At 32.4% G+C, this 21,211-nt stretch overlaps 1 protein-coding gene and 1 non-coding gene across 2 annotated transcripts; both read left to right on the plus strand.

The window, feature by feature from the left end:
- The first annotated feature begins 9,836 nt into the window (after positions 1-9,836).
- On the plus strand, positions 9,837-20,680 carry LOC133324383 (WD repeat domain phosphoinositide-interacting protein 2-like). Its single transcript, XM_061533226.1, has 5 exons — positions 9,837-9,865; positions 19,035-19,771; positions 19,843-19,862; positions 19,983-20,319; positions 20,385-20,680. Exons 1-5 carry the CDS (start codon positions 9,837-9,839, stop codon positions 20,678-20,680), a joined length of 1,419 nt encoding a protein of 472 aa, XP_061389210.1.
- LOC133324384 (U4 spliceosomal RNA) lies at positions 18,065-18,204 on the plus strand. Its single transcript, XR_009754120.1, has one exon. It is a non-coding gene; the product is annotated as a U4 spliceosomal RNA (small nuclear RNA).
- Positions 20,681-21,211: the final 531 nt, after the last annotated feature.

The following is a 21,211-nucleotide window of genomic DNA, read 5'->3' on the forward strand; positions in this document are numbered from 1 at the left end:
TATATATCTTTCGATTTGCACGAAATTTGGTACAGCCTAATCATTTAGGTCTAGAATGATGTCTGCCAAGTTTCGTGAAAATTGGTCCAGATTTAGATATAGCTCCCATATATAGTTTCGTCCGATTTCATGTAAATAGTGCCCAAAGTCCCTATATATCTTCTGATTTGCACGAAATTTGGCATAACGTACTGAATTAAGCCTAGAGGGATGTCTGCCAAGTTTGGAGAAAATCGGTCCAGATTTAGATATAGCTCCCATATATAGTTTCGTCCGATTTGATGTAAATGGTCCACCAAAGTCGCTAAATATCTTCCGATTTGCACGAATTTTGGCATAACGTACTGAATTGAGTCTAGAATGATGTCTGCCGAGTTTCGTGAAAATAGGTCCTGATTTAGATATAGCTCCCATATATAGTTTCGTCCGATTTCATGTAAATGGTGCACCAAAGTCCCTATATATCCTTCGATTTGCACGAAATTTGGCATAACGTACTTAATTGAGCCTAGAATGATGTCTGCCAAGTTTCGTGAAAATCGGTCCAGATTTAGATATAGCTCCCTTTTATTATAGATTGATTTTAAGTAATTGACGTACTAAGGAACCAATTGGAATAAAACGTTCTGAAAGTTGTATAACCTAACCTGTGACAAGTTTGTTTGAAATCGCTCAATATTTGGATAGAGCTTCCATATATATTTTCGCCCGATTTCTAGTAAATTGGGCATCAAACTCCTCATGTTAGTCAGATTGACATCAAATTTTGCACAACTTAAAAAATTGAGCATAGAATTACGTAGTTGCGTTTTCTAGAAGTGCAGACATAGCCCAACGGATGACCTATTTATATTTGTTTGAAGTCGATTGACATACTTTATGGATAGATCTAGGTAGATTCACATTTAGATAAATATCACATTTTTTTCATCCAATTTTATGTTATAGTCCTGCTTAATATACCCATAGTGGTGAAGGGTATCATATAGTCGGCCCCGTCCGACTTTACTACTTTCCTTACTGGTTTTTTAATTATTTTCAATTTTTTTTAGGTTGTCCCCCCAAAAATTGTTTGCAATTTTTTTATTCAAATTTTTTTTTTTGTTGTTGTTATTGTATTTTTGTCATTTCAAAACTATTTCGCATTCATTTTGTTTATCATCATCATAAAGTTTGTTTTTTGCTATTGTTGTTGTTGTCATTGTTTCCGCAGTAGTTTATGGCCTGGTCATGTCGTTTTGATATTGAAACGTGTTTTGGTAAACAATAAAACAACAACAAATAAATAAACAAACAAAAAACAAAAACAAATAAATAAAATGCGAACTATAGGGGCAAATACGAGGTTATGCAAAAAAATTACAACAATAAACATACAGGGTGGTGCGAAAAAAATTATACAATTTTTTTAGAAATTCAGAATTTTTTCCGAAAAAAATGCCTTTTTTGTTCGAACAAATAGATTTTTGGAAAAAAAAATAATTATTTTTTCAGAAATCAGTTTTCAAAATTTTTATCAAAATTTTTTTATCAAAATTTACAAAAAATATTTTTGTTTAATTTATTTATGCATGTCCGTCCATGCCCGTCCATCTGAAGATGTTAAATTGTGAACAAAGTACAGGACGCATTTATGATCTGAATTGGATGAAATTTGTATTGTGTTTAAAGTTTTATTGAAAAAAAAATGTGTATTCTAATTTACAATTCGTATGAATACAAATTCAATGCATACAAGATATAATATAACAATTACAAGTAGTAGTGTTAAAGGTAGTTTTACATTCAAATTACAACACTCTCCCTGAATGTAAACTCCTTTCATTAAATTAAAGAAAATGTTATTTTGTTTTACAAAAGACCAAACCTATTTCTAAAATATTTTAATTTTTGACATGGTAAAGCTTTTGTAAAAACATCTGCCAACATTTCGTTAGTAGAAATGTACTCTAATGCTACTTCTTTTTCATCGATTTTTTGCCTTATAAATTTTGCCTTTATGTCGACGTGTTTAGTTCTATTAGAATAATTATTGTTCTTTGCCACATGTAATGCTCCTTTGTTATCACAAAATATTTTCATGGTCTTCTTGGCGTCAGGATTTATTTCGTTTTCTAATCGTTTTAGCCAGACTGATTCTTGTATAGCCGCTGTAATTGACATGAATTCTGCTTCAGTTGATGATAGCGCTACTGTCTTTTGCTTTTTAGTTGACCATGATATTGCTGCGGATTGATATACAAATATATATCCAGTTGTTGATTGCCGGTCATCAATGTTACCAGCCCAGTCGGCATCACAGTAACCAGTAATTGTATTATCCAAATTTGGTTTGTATACTAGGCCTTTCTCAATTGTTCCTTTTAAATATCGCATGACACGCTTCGCCGCTTCCCAATGAGCTCTCCCTGGATTAGTGCTATATCTACTTAGCATATTTACGGCATATGAAATATCAGGACGTGATACTTGTGCTGCAAATAATAAGCACCCAATAGCTTGCATATAGGGAACCTTCGACATTTCCTGTCTTTCCTCTTCGTTATTTGGGCTCATTGACATTGATAACTTCTGGTTAGTATCCATCGGAGTATAAACTGGATTGCAATCGCTCATTCCAAAACGGTATAAGACATCATTGATATATTTTGTTTGATCTATTTTTATAGTGTCCTGATTTCGACTTATTTTTATTCCAAGTATTGTAGACACCTCTCCCATATCTTTCATTTTAAATATTTTGGAAAGCTTCTTCTTCATATTTCTCAAAATCTTGCTATTGTTGCAGAATATGAGGACGTCATCAACGTAAATTGCGACATACAATTTATACCCATTGTTCAAGTCGTGGTATATACACTGATCGACTTCACTGCGTGCAAGTCCCATTTTAATAAGTTCTGAATTTATCGTCTCATTCCAGACTCTTCCAGATTGCTTGAGACCGTATATTGACTTTTCCAGTTTACAAACTTTTTTCGTGCCATCGGAAAATCCTTCAGGTTGCTCCATATAAATTACCTCTTTGAGATTTCCGTTAAGATACGCGCTTACGGCATCCATTTGATGAATTTCCATACCATCTTTTGCGGCCAATGCAACTAAATATCTTATAGAGTCATACCTGATTACTGGCGAAAATGTTTCATTATAGTCAATACCCTCTCGTTGACTAAAACCTTTAGCGACCAGTCTTGCTTTCCATCTAATGTGGCTTTCGTTTTCATCACTCTTTGTCTTGAAAACCCACTTCGATTTTATAGCCTTTTCACCTGGTGGTAGTTTAGTCAAAATCCATGTATTATTCAGCTTCAATGATTCAATTTCATCTTCCATTGCACGTTTCCATTTATTAGCATTATCCGACGACATTGCTTCTTTATAACTTGTTGGATCATTTGAAACGAAATCAATGGCACAGAATGATGACGAATTTTTGTTTTGATTTGCAATACGCTCTGATCTCCGAATTTGTGGTTCCTCCACACTTTCTTGCCTGTAGCTTCTGCTAGGAGTCCATGCACGATTTTGTGCGCTGACTTCATCGCTATTTGATGGCCAATCTGTTTCTAAATACACGCTGTCTGTATCGGATTCCTCAGCAGGGGTTTCATTCGGAGTTAGAGTTTCTTCAGATGAATTTTGCATACTTGGATCATTAGCTATTACGGAAGGTGTTGATTCATTAAGATTGTCTTGATAATAGGATTCTCTCTCCCCTGAATCAGCGCTTTCGTTTTGCAATAATTCTGGATAATAAAAGTCTTCATTTCTTGGCTCAGTTCTGTTGACTTTCCCGTTCTCCATAAATGTTACATCACGACAGATTATTATCTTGCTATCCTTGGGACTAAACAAGCGGTATGCCTTGCTTTCGGCACTATATCCCACCATTATGCATTCGGTTGACTTCGGATCTAACTTCGATCTTTTATCTTTCGGTATGTGTGCAAAAGCAGGACAGCCAAACACTCGAAGGTGCGTTAAATTTGATTTTCGACCACTCCATATTTCTTCTGGACATTTTTTTTGTTGTCGACATGGCACTCGATTTATGAGATATGCTGCAGTAACTGCTGCTTCAGCCCAGAAACGATTATCTAAACCACTATCGATGAGCATACAACGGACCCTTTCAATGATTGTGCGGTTCATACGCTCCGCCACATCATTTTGCTCCGGGGTGTATGGACACGTCTTCTGATGTATAATGCCTTTTTCTTTGCATAACTTCTCAAATTGGCGATTAACGTATTCTCCACCATTGTCTGATCGGAAAATCTTTATTTTTTTCCAGTCTGGTTTTCAGCCATATTCATAAATTCCACAAATTTTGAAAACACTTCAGACTTACTTTTTATGGGATACGCCACAACTTTCCTAGAGAAATCATCAATGAAGGTTACAAGGAAACGTGTTCCAGAAAACGAGCACTGGTTCAACGGACCAGCAACATCAGTGTGTATAATTTGCAAAAGTTCTGTAGCTCGTGTACCATCTTCTTTATTAGGTTTTCGGCATTGCTTTCCTTGTAGACAGATTGTGCATGTACCATCTTCTTTCTCCGAAAAATTTAATCCAAAGTTGGCTTCTTTAACATCTTTGAGTTTCGAATGGCAAATATGACCCATTCTGCGATGCCACAAATTCAAATTACCTGAAACAGCAAATACTTTATCTTTCGAGTTTTCAGATTCACATTCTAATCTGTATAATTCATTGCGCATCTTTGCAAAGGCTATAACTTTTCCTTGCTTGTTTCGAATTTTGCAGGAATCACCCTCAAATATCACAGACTTGTCACCTTTTGTAATTTGCCGCACGGACAACAAATTTGTACAAAGATTTGGAACAAATTCAACGTCCTTGACAATTACATTCTTTGCCCCATCTTTACCAGAAACTTTCAGATCGATGTCGCCAATGCATTCAACTTGAAGTTCTTCCTTATTTGCAACGATGACTTTTTTGTTTTCTACATGCCGTTTGTTATACATCTTGCTATCATCATTTGTCATATGATTACTTGCACCACTATCGATGTACCAAGAGCTTAAATTAGAACTCATATCGGACGTGGCTTTTGCGTAAGAAATTCCATCAATTGTGGCAAATAAAACTTCAGATTTCTTCACATGCTTGCCGTGTTCACTCTTACTTACATTGTTTCTGTTTGGGCAATTCTTGGATATATGACCAGTCTTCTTACAATTGTAGCACGTAATTTGCTTCTTGTTCTTTGAAAATTTAGCTTGAAAAGCTGAGTCTCTGCTATTAATGTTATCGAATTTCGCATCTTGTAGCAACAGATTTTTCACCATATCCACGGTTAGCTTCTGTTTGGAATTTTCAACGGCCATAACTAATGGTTTGAAATCATCGGTCAGTCCAGCTAGCATCAATGAGGCAGTCAACTCATCATCAATGTTTAATCCTGCATTCTTTACCTTTAATGCGATGATGACCAAGTCGTTCACATACTCCTGAATTGTTTTATAATTCTGCATCTTGATGTTGACTAATTGTTTCAATAATTCCACTTTCCGTGTAAGTCCTGTATCCTCATATGCATTTATCAAGGCAGTCCATGCATCTTTCGCTGTTGTAGCAGCCGCAATGTGACCATAATTGTTCGGATCTATCATCAATGTAATTTCTGCCAGGGCTTTTTCATTCAATTCGGTATCCGGCATTTCTTCATTTACAGCTTTCCAGCAACCTTTTATCACCAATAACGATTTTGCTTGTCTTTTCCAGACATCAAAATTCTCGCGGCCCCGCAATTTCTCCATTGGGCACAATAATTGGTTGCTTGCCATAGTTTTCACTATTTTTTCAAAATTTGATTTTTTTTTTTATGTGTCTAGAGGCCCATAACCTATTGTGTTTAAAGTTTTATTGAAAAAAAAAATGTGTATTCTAATTTACAATTCGTATGAATACAAATTCAATGCATACAAGATATAATATAACAATTACAAGTAGTAGTGTTAAAGGTAGTTTTACATTCAAATTACAACAATTTGGCATAGGTCACTTATTCGGCCCAAGGACGAACCTTATTGAAATTGGAAAAAATCGGTTCAGATTTAGATATAGCTCCCATATATATTTTCGTCCGATTTAAGGTAAATTGTGTACCAAAGTCCCTATATATCTTTCGATTTGCACGAAATTTGGCACAGCGTAATGAATTTGGTCTAGAATGATGTGTGCAAAGTTTCGTGGAAATCGGTTCAGATTTAGATATAGCTCCCATATATAATTTCGCCCGATTTTAGGTAAATAGTTCACTGGAGTCCCTATATATCATTCGATTTGCACGAAATTTGGCATAGCGTACTGATTTAAGTATAGCATGATGTGTGTTAACTTTCCTGAAAATCGGTTCAGATTTAGATATAGCTCCCATATATATTTTGGTCCGATTTAAGGTAAATGGTGTACCAAAGTCCCTATATATCTTTCGATTTGCACGAAATTTGGCACAGCGTACTGAATTAGGTCTAGAATGATGTGTGTTAGATTGCCTAAAAATCGGTTCAGATTTAGATATAGCTCCCATATATATTTTAGTCCGATTTAAGATAAATGGTGCAGCAAAGTCCCTAAATAGCTTTCGATTTGCACGAAATTTGGCATAGTGTACTGAATTAGGTCTAGAATGATAAGTTTTCTGAAAATCGGTTCAGATTTGGATATAGCTCCTATATATATTTTCGTCCGATTTAAGGTAAATGGTGCACCAAAGTCCCTAAATAGCTTTCGATTTGCACGAAATTTGGCATAGTGTACTGAATTAAGTCTAGAATGATGTTGCTAAGCTTCGTGAAAAAAATACTAAAATTTTTATAAAAGACTAGAGGGCCCGGCAAACGTTGTCTTGCCTAACAATATTGTTGATGTATAATTTTCGGCATTTTAGGTTGGTTTTATACCCTCCATCATAAGGTGAAGTGTATATATTTTTGTAACATCTTGGTAATTATCATAGCACACATAGGGTAACATTACAAAACTGAATTTGATGTTTATGAGTGAGTTTTGTTGTTCCCTCCACGATTTAAGATATACATTTTATATTTGCACATACATTTGTACTACTCATAAGATGGCCTAGCGTTGTCCTGCCCCTGTATTCTGTAACTTTTTAACAACATTCGATATTGTCTATTTTACAACAATTTCATTTGTTAGTTTTATTGTTTTTACAATAACAAAAGAAATTTAAACAATATCGAATGTTGTTAAAAGCTACAGAATAGGCCTACTGGTGAAACACGACACCTCCCCTGTTGGCCAATTCTGGCCAATTGCTATCTTCAAACGGTACAGTTGTTGGCAGTAGAGATCAGAATTTAGCGTTTGGCCATATGAAAGCAACTCATAATAAATAATCCCATTCCAGTCCCACCAAATGCATAGCAGAACCTTCCTGGTCGTTAGTCCTGGTTTGGTCACCGTTTGAGGTGCTTCACCGCTCTTTGACCACGATCGTTTTTGCATTGGGTTATCGTATGTGATCCATTTCTCATTTCCAGTTACCATCCGTTTTTAAAAATAAGAGTATATCATTCCGTTTGGTCAAGACTTCGCAGATGGAAATTCGATCCATTTCATTTTTTCTGTTAATTGGTGAGCCACCCAACCATTGAGCTTCTTTTTGAATCCAGCTTTGTGTGAATGGTTTAATTTTTAGCTCCTGGATGATGTTACGACATGCCTGTAAAATTCGATCGTTCCACCGGTATAATGGATTTCTTTTTCCCAAATCTAATATTAGGGATACTTATTGGGCAGAAATTCTCCCTAATTAGAATTTTCCATATTGACTCAAGTATTCGGATATCCCCATCTAACGGCATCCCTTAACATTCGGTGTTTGGCTGCAATGTTATGTTCGCCCAAGCTTTCAAATATCCCCCATGTAATAGTAATCCACCTTTTTCGATACTGTGGGGGATTTGGGCACGTTTGGTTGTATATTTGGTAGAATGAATCGTACTGAAATTGTCAATATTGGTTAAATCTTTGAGGTGCCCACAATAGTCGGTACTTTAAGGAGTTCGGTATTTTAGGGAGTGCTTCAGCCGAAGAGCTGTAATGTTTTATTTTGAACGAAGAAAACCTGTTTACAAAAAATTATCAATATTGGTGCAAATTGGTCCGGGTAGCCCCATATAATGATATGCATATAATGATATACTCTTATTGTTCGGTATTTTCTCATGTGGTATTAGTATATATCCATACCCATTGTAGTATCGTATATCATTCATATCATATATCATTCCGTGATATTGAAAGGATAAAACACATTTGCGGAAACATTTCTATTCACGACCAAGTTTTGTATAGCTCCTACATACGGGCCCCGCACCATTTTCGGTTTTGTAAAGAATTTGACGGAATGGATCATGGATTTGGCTTAATGCAATAAAAAGGAGCCATACATATTTCCCGTTTAATTTTCAGTATGTTGAAGTTCTTACCCCCCGTTTTCCAATCTACTACACATACTGTGTAACATAGTCCCCATATAAATGTCCCGGCCGATTTAAGGAATCTACATATTAGGAAGTACAAAAGTTCGATCTTAACAACGATTTTTCATGGTATTAAATATATCGGTGGTTGACATATTGAGGTAACATCATGAGACTCTTTGTTATAAGAAATGTTTTTTATAGTTGTTCTCTTTCAATATGAACTAACCTTTCTCTGTGATACACGTATGCGATTAAAGACATCGACCAACGATTAGGCATATAACCACCATATAATGGTACATTTTAGGTACTTCAATAACAACATGTTCCTATGTTCCTATTATTATTATTTTCAAGAAGAATAATCTAGGGCACATGTCTTAGAATCAGAACTCTTTCTGAATCTTCAGATTTTCATCCTTGCATTTGTTCCAAAATGTAAGTGAATTTTATGGAAAACGTGTACATACAATGATCGCGAATTCATCTCAATTATTGTTTTGCATTCTCAGAAAAAAAGTTTCGTTACAATGCCAATTGAATAAAATAAAATATTTTGAAAATTTTCAATATTTGACAAATGAATATTTTTTTTTTCAAATATTGTTTTTCATAATATTTTTTTTCATAATATTTTTTCTTTTTTGCAAATTTTTCGCGATTTTTAAATTTTTCTCACCTTTTAAACCTTCCCTGAAGCTCTACGAATATTTTAAGACTAAGATAAGAAAAATCCGTTCAGCCGTTCTCGAGTTTTAGCGAGACTAACGAACAGCAATTCATTTTTATATATATAGATTTATTTTTATAGCAAATTTATTAGACTTTTTTTTTGTAAAATTTGTCGAAATTTACTTTTTCAGCAAAATTCTTCGGAAATTGTTGGCATTTTCTTAAGAATCATTAATTCCATCAGAACAAGTCAATATTGCGTCTTTGGTTTTAGTAAAAAAAATATAATCAATACTGTCGTACGTCACAGCTGTTTTGTTTAATTAATGAAAATGTAGCTCATCTCGAAAGAGAAATTAATAAAAAACATTTACATGAATGATCTTCGCCCTAAAAAGGCATAAAAAACAAAAACTCGAAAAAAAATTATGTTTGGCATATTAAACAATTAGCCAAAATTGTTGAACCATTATAAAGATTTTTTGAAAAATTAGATAATGAATATTTTTTGGAAATGATAATTTTTTCAAATAATCTAATCTAGTAAAAAAACAATAGCTCGTCGTATCGTACGATTTCTATTAGAATAGTTATTTGTTTTCAAAATAGCCCGTTAACCTATATTCGAAGATAATACAACTATTGACCCCTTCCCCAATATTCTAGGACTTAGTCATGTTTTTGTTTAAAATTCTGAAATTCAGGTAAAAAGTTTCATTGACATTAACCATGCAGTCATTATGTCTAGGTTATTGATGACTACTGTTTTACTCTCTACCTCCTCCACCTCACTGAGTGAGAAGGCCTTGTCCTCTGTTAACGTGATTTCATTATCACAATTTGGCGTAATTCCACAATGCAATGTCGTGGTCAGGATGGTTGTGGTTAGGGTTGTTGTTGTTATTGTTGGAGACGTTAATCACTATTTTGCCCAGTAATGGGAAAAAATCGATTTTTTTAAATGGTGAAATGATTGCACACATATACATACTACATAGAAATATTGAGAGGGTGTTACGAAAGGGTGTGATTGAAACGTAGGATTAAAAAACAATAGAAAATAAAATTTGACAAAACTTACTAAAATTTCTAATAAATTGTCAATAAAAAATAAATTTCAATGAAATTTACTATAAGAAATAAATTAAGACGAATCTTGCTATAAGAAATAAATTTCGATTAAATTTGCTAAAAAAAATCATTTTGTAGAAAATAAATTTAGACAAAATTTACTGTAAAAAATAAATTTCGAGTAAATTTCGTCGAAATTTATTTTTTATAAAATTTTCGTCGAAATTTATTTTATAAAGCAAAATTCTTCAAAATTTATTTTTTTTATAGTAAAATTCTTCGAAATTTATTTTTTTATAGTAAATTTCAATTAAATTTTTTTATAGTAAATTTCGTCGAAATTTATTTCTTATACTACATTTCGTCGAAATTTATTTTTTAAAGAAATTTTGATTGAAATTAATTTTTTTATAGTTAATTTCATTCAAATTTATTTTTTTATAGTAAATTTCGTCGATATTTATTGTAAAGAAATTTTGATTGAAATTATTTTTTTTATAGTTAATTTCATTGAAATTTATTTTTTATGGTAACTTTTGTCGACAATTTTGTATTAAATTTCATCGAAATTTATTTCTTATGGCAAAAATTTCTTCGAAATTTAATTTTTATAGTAAATTTCGTCGAAATTTATTTCTTATGGCAAAATTTCGTCGAAATTTATTTTTCTTAGGAAATTTCTACGAAATTTAATTTTTATAGTAATCTTCGTGGAAATTTATGTTTTTATAGTAAATTTTATAAAAAAACTTGTCGAAATTTATTTCTTTAAGTATTTGAATTGAATTTTAAATTTTTATCGCAAATTTCTTTAAAATAAATTTTTATATTATTTTTTGATATTTGTTTCATAAATTGTTTCAAAATTACATTTTTATAGCTATTTATTTTAAAATTAGTTTTCATAGCTATTTAAAAAAAATAATGGCAATTTTTTTTAAAATTATTTTTTTATAGTAAATTTCATTGAAATTTATTTTTTTATAGTAAATTTAATTGCAATTTATTTTTTATAGTACATTTCATTGAAATTTATTTTTTATAGTAAATTTCATCGAAATTTATTTTTATAGTAAATTTCATCGAAATTTATGCTTAAAGAAATTTTGATTGAAATTATTTTTTATAGTTAATTTCATTGAAATTTATTTTTATAGTAAATTTTGTAGAAATTTATTTCTTATAGTAAATTTCGTCGAAATTTATTTCTTGACAAAATTTCGTCGAAATTTATTTCTTATGACAAAATTTTGTCGAAATTTATTTTTCATAGGAAATTTCTTCGACATTTAGTTTTTATAGTAAATTTCGTCGAAATTTATTTTTTATAGTAAATTTCGTCGAAATTTATTTTTTATAGTAAATTTCGTCGAAATTTATTTTTTATAGTAAATTTCGTCGAAATTTATTTTTTGTATAAAATTTCGTAGAAATTTGTTTTTTATAGCAATTTTTTCGTTGAAATTTATTTCTTATAGTAAAGTTCATCGAAATTATTCTTTATAGAAAATTTCGTCGAAATTTATTTTTTTATAATAAATTTCGTCTTTATTTTTTATAATAAATTTCGTCAAAATTAATTTTTTTAGCAAATTTCATTGAAGTTTATTTTTTATAGCAAATTTCATTGAAATTTATTTATTATAGTAAATTTCGTGAAATTTAATTTTTATGGTAATTTTCGTCGAAGTGTATTTCTTATAGTAAACTTCGTCGAAATTTATTTCTTATGGCAAAATTTCGTCCAAATTTATTTCTTATAGTAAATTTCGTCGAAATTTTTTTTTATAGTAATTTTCGTCGATTTTTATTTTTACAGCAAATTTCGTCGAAATTTATTTTTTTATAGTAAATTTTACTGACATCTATTTTTTATAGTAAATGTCTTTGAATTTTATTTTTTATAGTAAATTTCGTCGAAATTTATTTATTATAGTATATTTCGTTGAAATTTATTTTTTATAATAAATTTCGTCAAAATTAATTTTTTATAGCAATTTTCATTGAAATTTATTTATTATAGCAAATTTTATTGAAATTTATGTATTATAGTAAATTTTTTGTCAAAATTTATTTATTATAGCAAATTTCATTGACGTTTATTTTTTTAGCAAATTTCATTGAAATTTATTTATTATAGTAAATTTCGTCAAATTAATTTTTTATAGCAAATTTCATTGAACCTTATATATTATAGCAAATTTCATTGAAATGTATTTATTTTATTGTAGTAAATTTCGTCGAAATTTTTTTTTTTTTGTAGCAAATTTCGTCGAAATTTATTTTTTGTAGTAAATTTCATTGAAATTTATTTTTTATAGTAAAATTCGTCGAAATTTATTTTTTATAGTAAATTTTGTCGAAATTAATTTTTTTATAGTTAATTTCATTGAAATTTATTTTTTCTAGTAACATTTGTCGAAATTTATTTCTTATAGCAAATTATGCCAAAATTTCGTCGAAATTTATTTTTCATAGGAAATGTTTTCGAAATTTAATTTTTATAGTAAATTTTGTTCGAAATTTATATCTTACAGTAAGTTTCGTCGAAATTTTTTTCTTATGGCAAAATTTCGTCGAAATTTATTTTTCATAGGAAATTTCTTCGAAATTTATTTTTCATAGGAAATTTTATAAAAAAAAACTTGTCGAAATTTATTTCTTTTAGTATTTGAATTGAATTTTAAATTTGTATAGCAAATTTCTTTAAAATTAATTTTTATATCAATTTTTTTTGATATATTTTTATAATTTGTTTCAAAATTACATTTTTATAGCTATTTTTTAAATTATTTTTATAGCTAATTTTTTAAAATTTTTTTATAGCAAATTTTTTTAAAATTATTTTTTTATAGCAAATTTCATTGAAATTATTTTTTTTTCCAAAATTTTAATTCTGACTCATTTCTTTATGCCGCCTTGTAATCAATTTCTTGTTCGACTTTGAAAATTCTCTACGATAAACCCTGACTTTTAAACCCAACCCTCTTCTGCCGAGTGGCCTGCTGCATTTTTAAAGATTTCAATTTGTTTTTATTTAATATTCGATGAGCTTATCAAATACCTAACCATAATGCAGGTTGATTGTCCCAACCTGCTTAGCAAAAAAAAAAGTTAGAATTTTTAATAGCCCCTTTGTTTCTTTGTTCGGTTTAGAAGCCTAAGGTTGTCTTATCGGCAAATGCATTTTTTCCAATATATACCGTAAAAAATTATACAAAATCAATTTGTTATTTGGTTTTGAATGCCATTGAACTTCTAAGCAGAATTAATTTTTTTTCAACTGTTTTGAGGGTCATAAATAGAGGAGGGTAATTAATGGGTGTTTTCAAAGCGATTATTTGTTATGGTTAAAATGTTTTTAAATAGGAGGAATTTATTATAATCACTTAGTTAAAATAAAAATTTATTAAATTCCAACCCACTGTGCCCCACTAGTAGTCAGATGTTCCACTCATACATAGTCAGGTCACGTTCTAATCGTTTTTAGTGGTTTTGGGTTGTTGTTGGTGGTGGTTGTTTGTTTGCAAATATCAATTAGTGAAATGGCAAATAACAGAGGTGGGCAATAACATTCTTAGGGTACGTTATTTAGTACTCAGCGTACTAATTGGTACCTCCCAAATGCCCGAATTTTGAGCACGTTTTTAAACCAAATTGTCTGTATTTTGGTATTTCGGAGTCTAATTGGTTGGCAAATCTTGCCACCAAAAATTATGAATATTGGAAAATTTTTCGTTGTACTCCTCATATTACGGTACCCTCATTATTCGGTATTTTGGCACATTTTTCATCCAAATCGGTTGCAATTTGGTACATTGGGTTATCATTGGTTGACAAATCTTCCCACCAAAAATTATCCATATTGGCCTATATTTAAGGGTAGCTCCCGTATAAGGGTACGGCAAAAATTTCGATATTTTGAGGAGATCGAGTACGTTTTCCATGCTAGTTGGCCGTAATTTGGTATTTCGGAGTCTCATTGGTTGGCAAATCTTGCCACCAAAAATTATGAATATTGGAACATTTTTCGATGTAGTCCTCATATTACGACACCCTCATTATTCGTTATTTTGGGGAGTTTGGGCACACTTTTCATCCAAATCCATTGTAATTTGGTACATTGGGTTATCATTGATTGGCAAATCTTCTCACCAAAAATAATTTTTATTGGTCTATATTTAAGGGTAGCTCCCTTATAGGGGTACGGCAAAAATTTCGATATTTTGAGGAGTTTTGGCACGTTTTCCATGCTAGTTGGCCGTAATTTGATATTTCGGAGTTCCATTGGTTCGCAAATCTTCCCACCAAAAATTATGAATATTGAAACATTTTGCGGTGTAGTCCTCATACGGTACCCTCATTATTCGGTATTTTAGAGATTTTGGGTACATTTTAAAATCGATGTAGCTGTAATTTGGTAAATTGGTGGGTTCTCATTGAGTAACAAATTGTCCTACAACAAATTATGAATATCGGTTCACTTTTCGGTTTAAAACCCAAATAACGAAAACTCCTATTTTCAGTATTTTGAAAATTTCCGACATGTTTTTCAACCAAAATGGCTGAAATTTTATGTTTTGTATTCTATTTGGGTAGAAAATCTCCTCAATAAAAAGTATCAATATCGATCCACGTTTAGGTATAGATACCCATATAAGGGTACCATCCAAATTTCTATATTCTACGGAATTTGCCTTCTATATTCAACGAAATTGGTTGTAATATTATATTTTGCTTTCCCATCAGATGGAAATCTTACCGAGCAAAAATTAGCAGAATCGGTATATATTTCCATGTAGACCTCAAACGAAGGAATAATCGATTTTCGATATTTTTAAAGATTTTGGATACGTTTTTCAAACGAATAGCCTGTAATCGATGGCTTTCCGATTTTTTTTATTAAAAAAATTGGCCCCAAAGAGTCTCTCCGTTTTTTTTTATAAAAAATGGTCCCATTTTTATACCCTTCACCACACTGTGGTACAGGGTATTATGTCTTTGTGCATATGTTTGTAACAGGCAAAAGGAAACGAGATAGACACATGGTTCCTTTTGAGAATATGCATAGAATCACTTTCTAAGCCGATTTATGCATGTCCGTCCGTCCGTCTGTCCGTCTGTCTGTCCATGTTAAATTGTAAACAAAGTACAGGTCGCATTTATGATCCGAATTGGATGAAATTTGGCATAAGTCACTTATTCGGCCCAAGGACGAACCCTATTGAAATTGGGAAAAATCGGTTCAGATATAGATATAGCTCCCATATATATATTTAACCGATTTAATGTAAACGGTCCCTATATATCTTTCGATTTGCACGAAATTTGGTACAGCCTAATCATTTAGGTCTAGAATGATGTCTGCCAAGTTTCGTGAAAATCGGTCCAGATTTAGATATAGCTCTCATATATAGTTTCGTCCGATTTAATGTAAATGGTTCACCAAAGTCCCTATATATCCTTCGATTTGCACGAAATTTGGCATAACGTACTTAATTGAGCCTAGAATGATATCTGCCAAGTTTCGTGAAAATCGGTCCAGATTTAGCTCCCTTTTATTATAGATTGATGTTAAGTAATTGACGTACTAAGGAACCAATTGGAACAAAACGTTCTGAAAGTTGTATAACCTAACCTGTGACAAGTTTGTTTGAAATCGCTCAATATTTGGATAGAGCTTCCATATATATTTTCGCCCGATTTCAAGTAAATTGGGCATCAAACTCCTCATGTTAGTCAGATTGACATCAAATTTTGCACAACTTAAAAAATTGAGCACAGAAATACGTAGTTGCGTTTTCTAGAAGTGCAGACATAGCCCAACGGATGACCTATTTATATTTGTTTGAAGTCGATTGACATACTTTATGGATAGATCTAGGTAGATTCACATTTAGATAAATATCACATTTTTTTTCATCCAATTTTATGTTATAGTCCTGCTTAATATACCCATAGTGGTGAAGGGTATCATATAGTCGGCCCCGTCCGACTTTACTACTTTCCTTACTGGTTTTCTATAGAAAAAATGGTCCTAAAAGACCAAAAACGGCTCTCCGAATTCTTTTTGTATGGAAAGTGCTCACTGAATTTTTTCCACAGAAAAAGAAAGTGAAAAAAATAGATTGAAGGACCTCTCGATATTATTTTTATTAAAAAAACAACCCGACAGGGGTTCTCCTATTTAAAAAAAATAGCTTGAAAGGGGCTTCAATTTTTTTCTTTTTTTTTATTTATAATAGAAAAAAGCTTTATGGTCCTCCCGATTTTTTATAAAAAAAAAATAGTCTGAAAAGGGCTGTCCTATTTTTTTCATAAAAAAATAACCTGAAAGGGTATCTACTAATTTTTTCAAAGAAAAAGGGTTCTCCAATTTTTTTTATAGAAAAATAGCCGAAATGAGCCCTTTTTTTTGCTACTGAAAAGAAATGGCGCCAAGGGTTCTTCGATTTTTTTTTTACAAAAAAATGCGAATTTTAATTAAAAAATCTTCAAGGGGCTCTCTGTCATATTTCATAAAAAAAATAACCTGAAAAGAGGCCCCAAATAGTTTATCTTAGAAAATGTGTACCTAAAGAGCTCTCCGATTTTTTCCCATAAAAAATAACCCTAAAGGGACTCTTCTAATTTTTTTCTGTAGCAAAAAATGACCCAGAGGGGCTTTCCGAATTTTGTTCTATTAAAAATAGTCCCAAAGGGCTTTCCATTTTTTTTTGAAAAATAGCGTCAAAGGGCTCTTCGATTTTTTTTTCTACAGCAAAAAATAGTCCTAAAAATTCTCCAATTTTTCTCTAAAAGAAAAAAAAAGAATGGCGCCCAAGTCAAAAAATAGTCCTCCAAAAAGTTTTGTAGATTTTTTACCTTCTCTGAAATCTTCTGAATTTGTTTCTTTAGAAAAAAATTGTCCAAGAAAGATTTTCCTCAAAGAGTACATAAATGTCCAACATTTGGAATAATTATTCCATCTCTGACGTTGCCCCATGTCTGTATCTTTTATTGGACAACCCTGTTTTTGCTGTCGTTTCCCTCTTACCCTAGATTTTGACTGAAAGCCATCTCGGTGATGAATACACCATATGCTACAATTCTCTTCTACTCCCACATCAGGCAAAACCCCGCACGCGTGCTCTCTCTTGCGAAAGTAAATAACAGCATACTCTCATGCACATTCAATTGAAACAACTGAAAACCCATTGACACACACACGCACACACATCGACAATGCAACGCGAATTTATTATTCTCTGCCCGAGCCTGCTGTTTTACTCAGTTGATATATCAGCTGATTGTCATTGACATTATTTTTGTTGTTGATTTTCTCAATGCCCCATTCGTGATTCGTTTTTTCGTGGCACAACAGCTGTTTCTTTTTTCTTCGATTACTTTCCATGGCAATATGAAGATACCTACATACCTTCATCTGTTTGTTGTTTGCTAGCTATCATCTGTTTATTGTCGTTGTTGTTATTGTTCTGCACACTTCTCTCTGTGTGTGTGTGAGTGTGTTTGATGAGCTCACATTTGATTGTTTGCTTGGTTGACTGGTTGTTGTTGTTTGGGTCTTGCTCAGCTTTGTTTTGGTCGGTTGGTTGGTTGACTGCACAATCAACAACAACCCTCGTTTGCCGTTATTTTGTTGTTTCTTCTTTGCTATGTTGGTTGATGTGTGTGTGCGTTATGCTTCGTTGTCGTCATATACATGCCCTCGTATACATTTCGTGGACTTCAGTGTATTTTGTGTTTTTTGGAATCTGTTTGTCTTCACGTATAATTCTCATTCAGTCTGCATTTCGCCTGCCTTAACATGTTCACTTTGTGCATGTGAAGTTAGCTTTGCGCAGAGGCGATATCGTAACCAATGAGGTTCTACCGAGGTGCGATTATTGCTAGTTGAAAACTTTAACCAATACCCCGCCATGGGGACGTGAAATACCGTCCACTACGGCAATTTTTGCAAGCCCGAGAGGGCTATAATTGAATAAATTTGAAGAGACAGAAAATTACCAAGGAAGTAGTCCGTTTAATGGAAGAATTGTTCCTTTGGTAGGAAGAACCAACCCTTCTACAAAAAAAAAAAAAAATTCACTGTAACTTTTAGGGGGTCACTCACTTAGGTTGAAAAATAGGCCGGGGGGACCTTGAACCAAAAAAGACGAGCCATAGCCTTTTGTATAATTGATCTGATGGGAAAGTGAAATATCAAATAATAATCAGTTTTGGATGAATATGGTACCCAAATTCCTTAAATATCGAAATTCGGAATGAACTTACAGTGGATTTGGTTAAAAAGTGTGCCCGAATAATGAGGGGAGTACCATAATATGAGGACTGGATTACACCGAAAAATGTTCCAATATTTACAATTTTTGGTGGGAAGCTTTGTCAATCAATAAGACCCAAAAATACCAAATTATGCCCAATTAGCTTGGAAAACATGCTCAATCTCCTCAAAATATCGAAATTTCCGCCATACCCTTTAACATAGGCCAATGTAGATAATTTTTGGTGGGAAGATTTGTCAACCAATGAGAACCCAATGTACCAACTTACAATGGATGGAATTTTTTATTTTTTTTTCAAAACATTTTTTTATTGTTTTTTTCAAAAATTTTTTTTATTTTTTTTTTCAAAAATTTTTTTTTATTTTTTTTTTTCAAAACTTTTTTTTATTTTTTTTTACAAAAATTTTTTTTATTTTTTTTTTCAAAATTTTTTTTTTATTTTTTTTTTTTCAAAAAAGTTTTAATTAACTCCCTATTTATTTATTCGTTTCTCTCTTCCTCCCTTTCTCTTTTGCAGTTCCATTTCGGTCCTGAGCAATGATGGCTTTCGTCTCTATTCGATCAATGCAAGCGATAAAATCGACGAGATTTTCGCCAAAGAAAATTCCGAACAGATACGAATTGTGGAGAGGCTCTTCAATAGTTCGCTGGTAGTGCTGGTCACTCAACAAAAACCGAATTGTTTGAAAATGTTACATTTCAAAAAGAAACAGGATATTTGTAATTGTGTCTATCCATCGGATATTCTCTGCGTTCGTATGAATCGTTATCGCCTCGTCGTGTGCCTGGCCGAAAGTATCCACATTCATGATATTCGTGATATGAAAATTTTACATTCCATTGAAAATATTGCTCCGAATGAATTGGGTCTATGTTCGCTGTCGTTAAATTCCCATTTGGCATTTCCGATTTGTACGACCAGTGGAGAGTTGAGAATTTTCAATGCCAATAAACTGAAAACGGGACTGACAATTAAGGCTCATGATACGGCCCTTTCGGCTATGGCATTTTCGCCAAGTGGGACTCTGTTGGCCACTGCCTCGGAGCGAGGAACTGTGATAAGGGTATTTTGTGTTAAGAATGGTCAAAAGGTCCAGGAATTCCGTCGAGGGGTGAAACGATGTGTTCGCATTGCCTCGTTGGTCTTTTCGACCACAGGGGATTTTTTGTGTGCCTCATCGAATACGGAGACCGTGCACATTTTTAAGATTGACACAAAGGCCGTGGAGGCGGCAGAAAGGAAGGCTTCGATAGGTAAGTTGGAATGGAGATGGAGATTCAAATTTTGAAATATTTTTTTTAATCAATTCTACTTTTTCTTTTAGATGACTCCAAAAAATCCCCGGCCCCAGTTGCAACTACTACATCCACATCTGGCACTACAAACTCTACCTCTTCAACCTCGGCATCAAGTACAAATAATGAAAATTCCTCTACGACCACTCCCTCCACCAATCATCAGCAGCAACAAACACCTGCCCCTGTACCGAATTCCGCCACAAACCAAACATCCAGCAACTCCTGGTCCATGAGTGGTTATCTATCCAAGGCCATGTCTTCATATTTAATACCCTCACAAATTGGCGATGTGTTAAGTCAAGATCGGGCCTTTGCCACAGCGGTATTGGGTCAAGCGGGACTCAAACATGTCTGTGGTTTGGCACGCATACAAAAGGAGTTACGGCTCCTATTGGCCTGTGAAGATGGTTTCCTATATATTCACGAATTCAATAGCGAAAAGGGTGGTCCTTGTAAGCTATTGCAGGTTCATGATTTACGCTACACTTTGGAGGGTGTGATTGGTAAGTGGGAATACATTTTTCTATCCTCAGAATTTGATTGGTATTTTTTTCTTCCCACCCTCCAGAACTCAATCTCTCCGATAGCATGGATAAAATTTCCTTTTCGGGAAATTTACCCTCAACACCAACTAGCAATCCTTCGGCAGGATTCTCAGCATCAGATGCATCGGTATCACCTGCCATCGATACATCACCACATTCCAAGGATTCGGCCTCCTCATCGCCGCATAGCAAATCAAGTTCTATGAGCAGTGTTAGTGTTATCATTGAAAATCCGGATCCTTCAACAGATAATTCATATGCCAGCATATTAAAGGGTACCGAACCCGGGCTGAATACTCTTACAGGTATTATGGCCTAAAGGATTATATTTTTGTTATTGTAATCATAAATAATAGAATGTAAAACCCCCATGATTCATATTATGATTTGATCTTTGTAAAAAAACACAACAAATTGAAAATATTTGTAGTATGTTGTAAACTGGTAAACTGTATTGACTGACCCCACACCCACCCGTTAGCTCCTCATACTTACTTTTGTCTGTCTATCATTGTATAAAATTAATTATAATTAAATTAAAAAATAAATTCCCTTGTAACTTTTAACCAATTTAAATTTGAATATTTTTCTAATTTAAATTGGATTTTCGATTTAGAATAAATTTTTCATTGGCACTAAACTTCTAGAAATAAAGTTTATGGATCAAACAGGGACCAAAACAAAATAACCTCAAAATTCAAGAAATAGAAGAAATTAATTTTAAAAAGAGATATTTGAAATTTATTTATTTTTCATATATAGAGTAACTATTTCACTTTCTTTTGTTCTGAGACCCCTAATGAAATTCGATTTGGAATAAATTTTCAATTGGCACCAAACTTCTAGAATT

This window comes from Musca vetustissima, unplaced genomic scaffold (genome assembly GCF_032173495.1).
Source record: "Musca vetustissima isolate MV318-11 ecotype Yass unplaced genomic scaffold, APGP_CSIRO_Mvet_v1 utg131951, whole genome shotgun sequence".
NCBI classification, from domain to species: Eukaryota; Metazoa; Arthropoda; class Insecta; order Diptera; family Muscidae; genus Musca; species Musca vetustissima.

Coding starts and splice junctions, on each gene's coding strand:
- LOC133324383 (XM_061533226.1), top strand. CDS start 9,837: ATGTTTTTGTTTAAAATTCTGAAATTCAG. Junction 19,772..19,842: donor AGAAAGGAAGGCTTCGATAG/GTAAGTTGGAAT, acceptor TTTTTCTTTTAG/ATGACTCCAAAAAATCCCCG. Junction 20,320..20,384: donor CACTTTGGAGGGTGTGATTG/GTAAGTGGGAAT, acceptor CCCACCCTCCAG/AACTCAATCTCTCCGATAGC.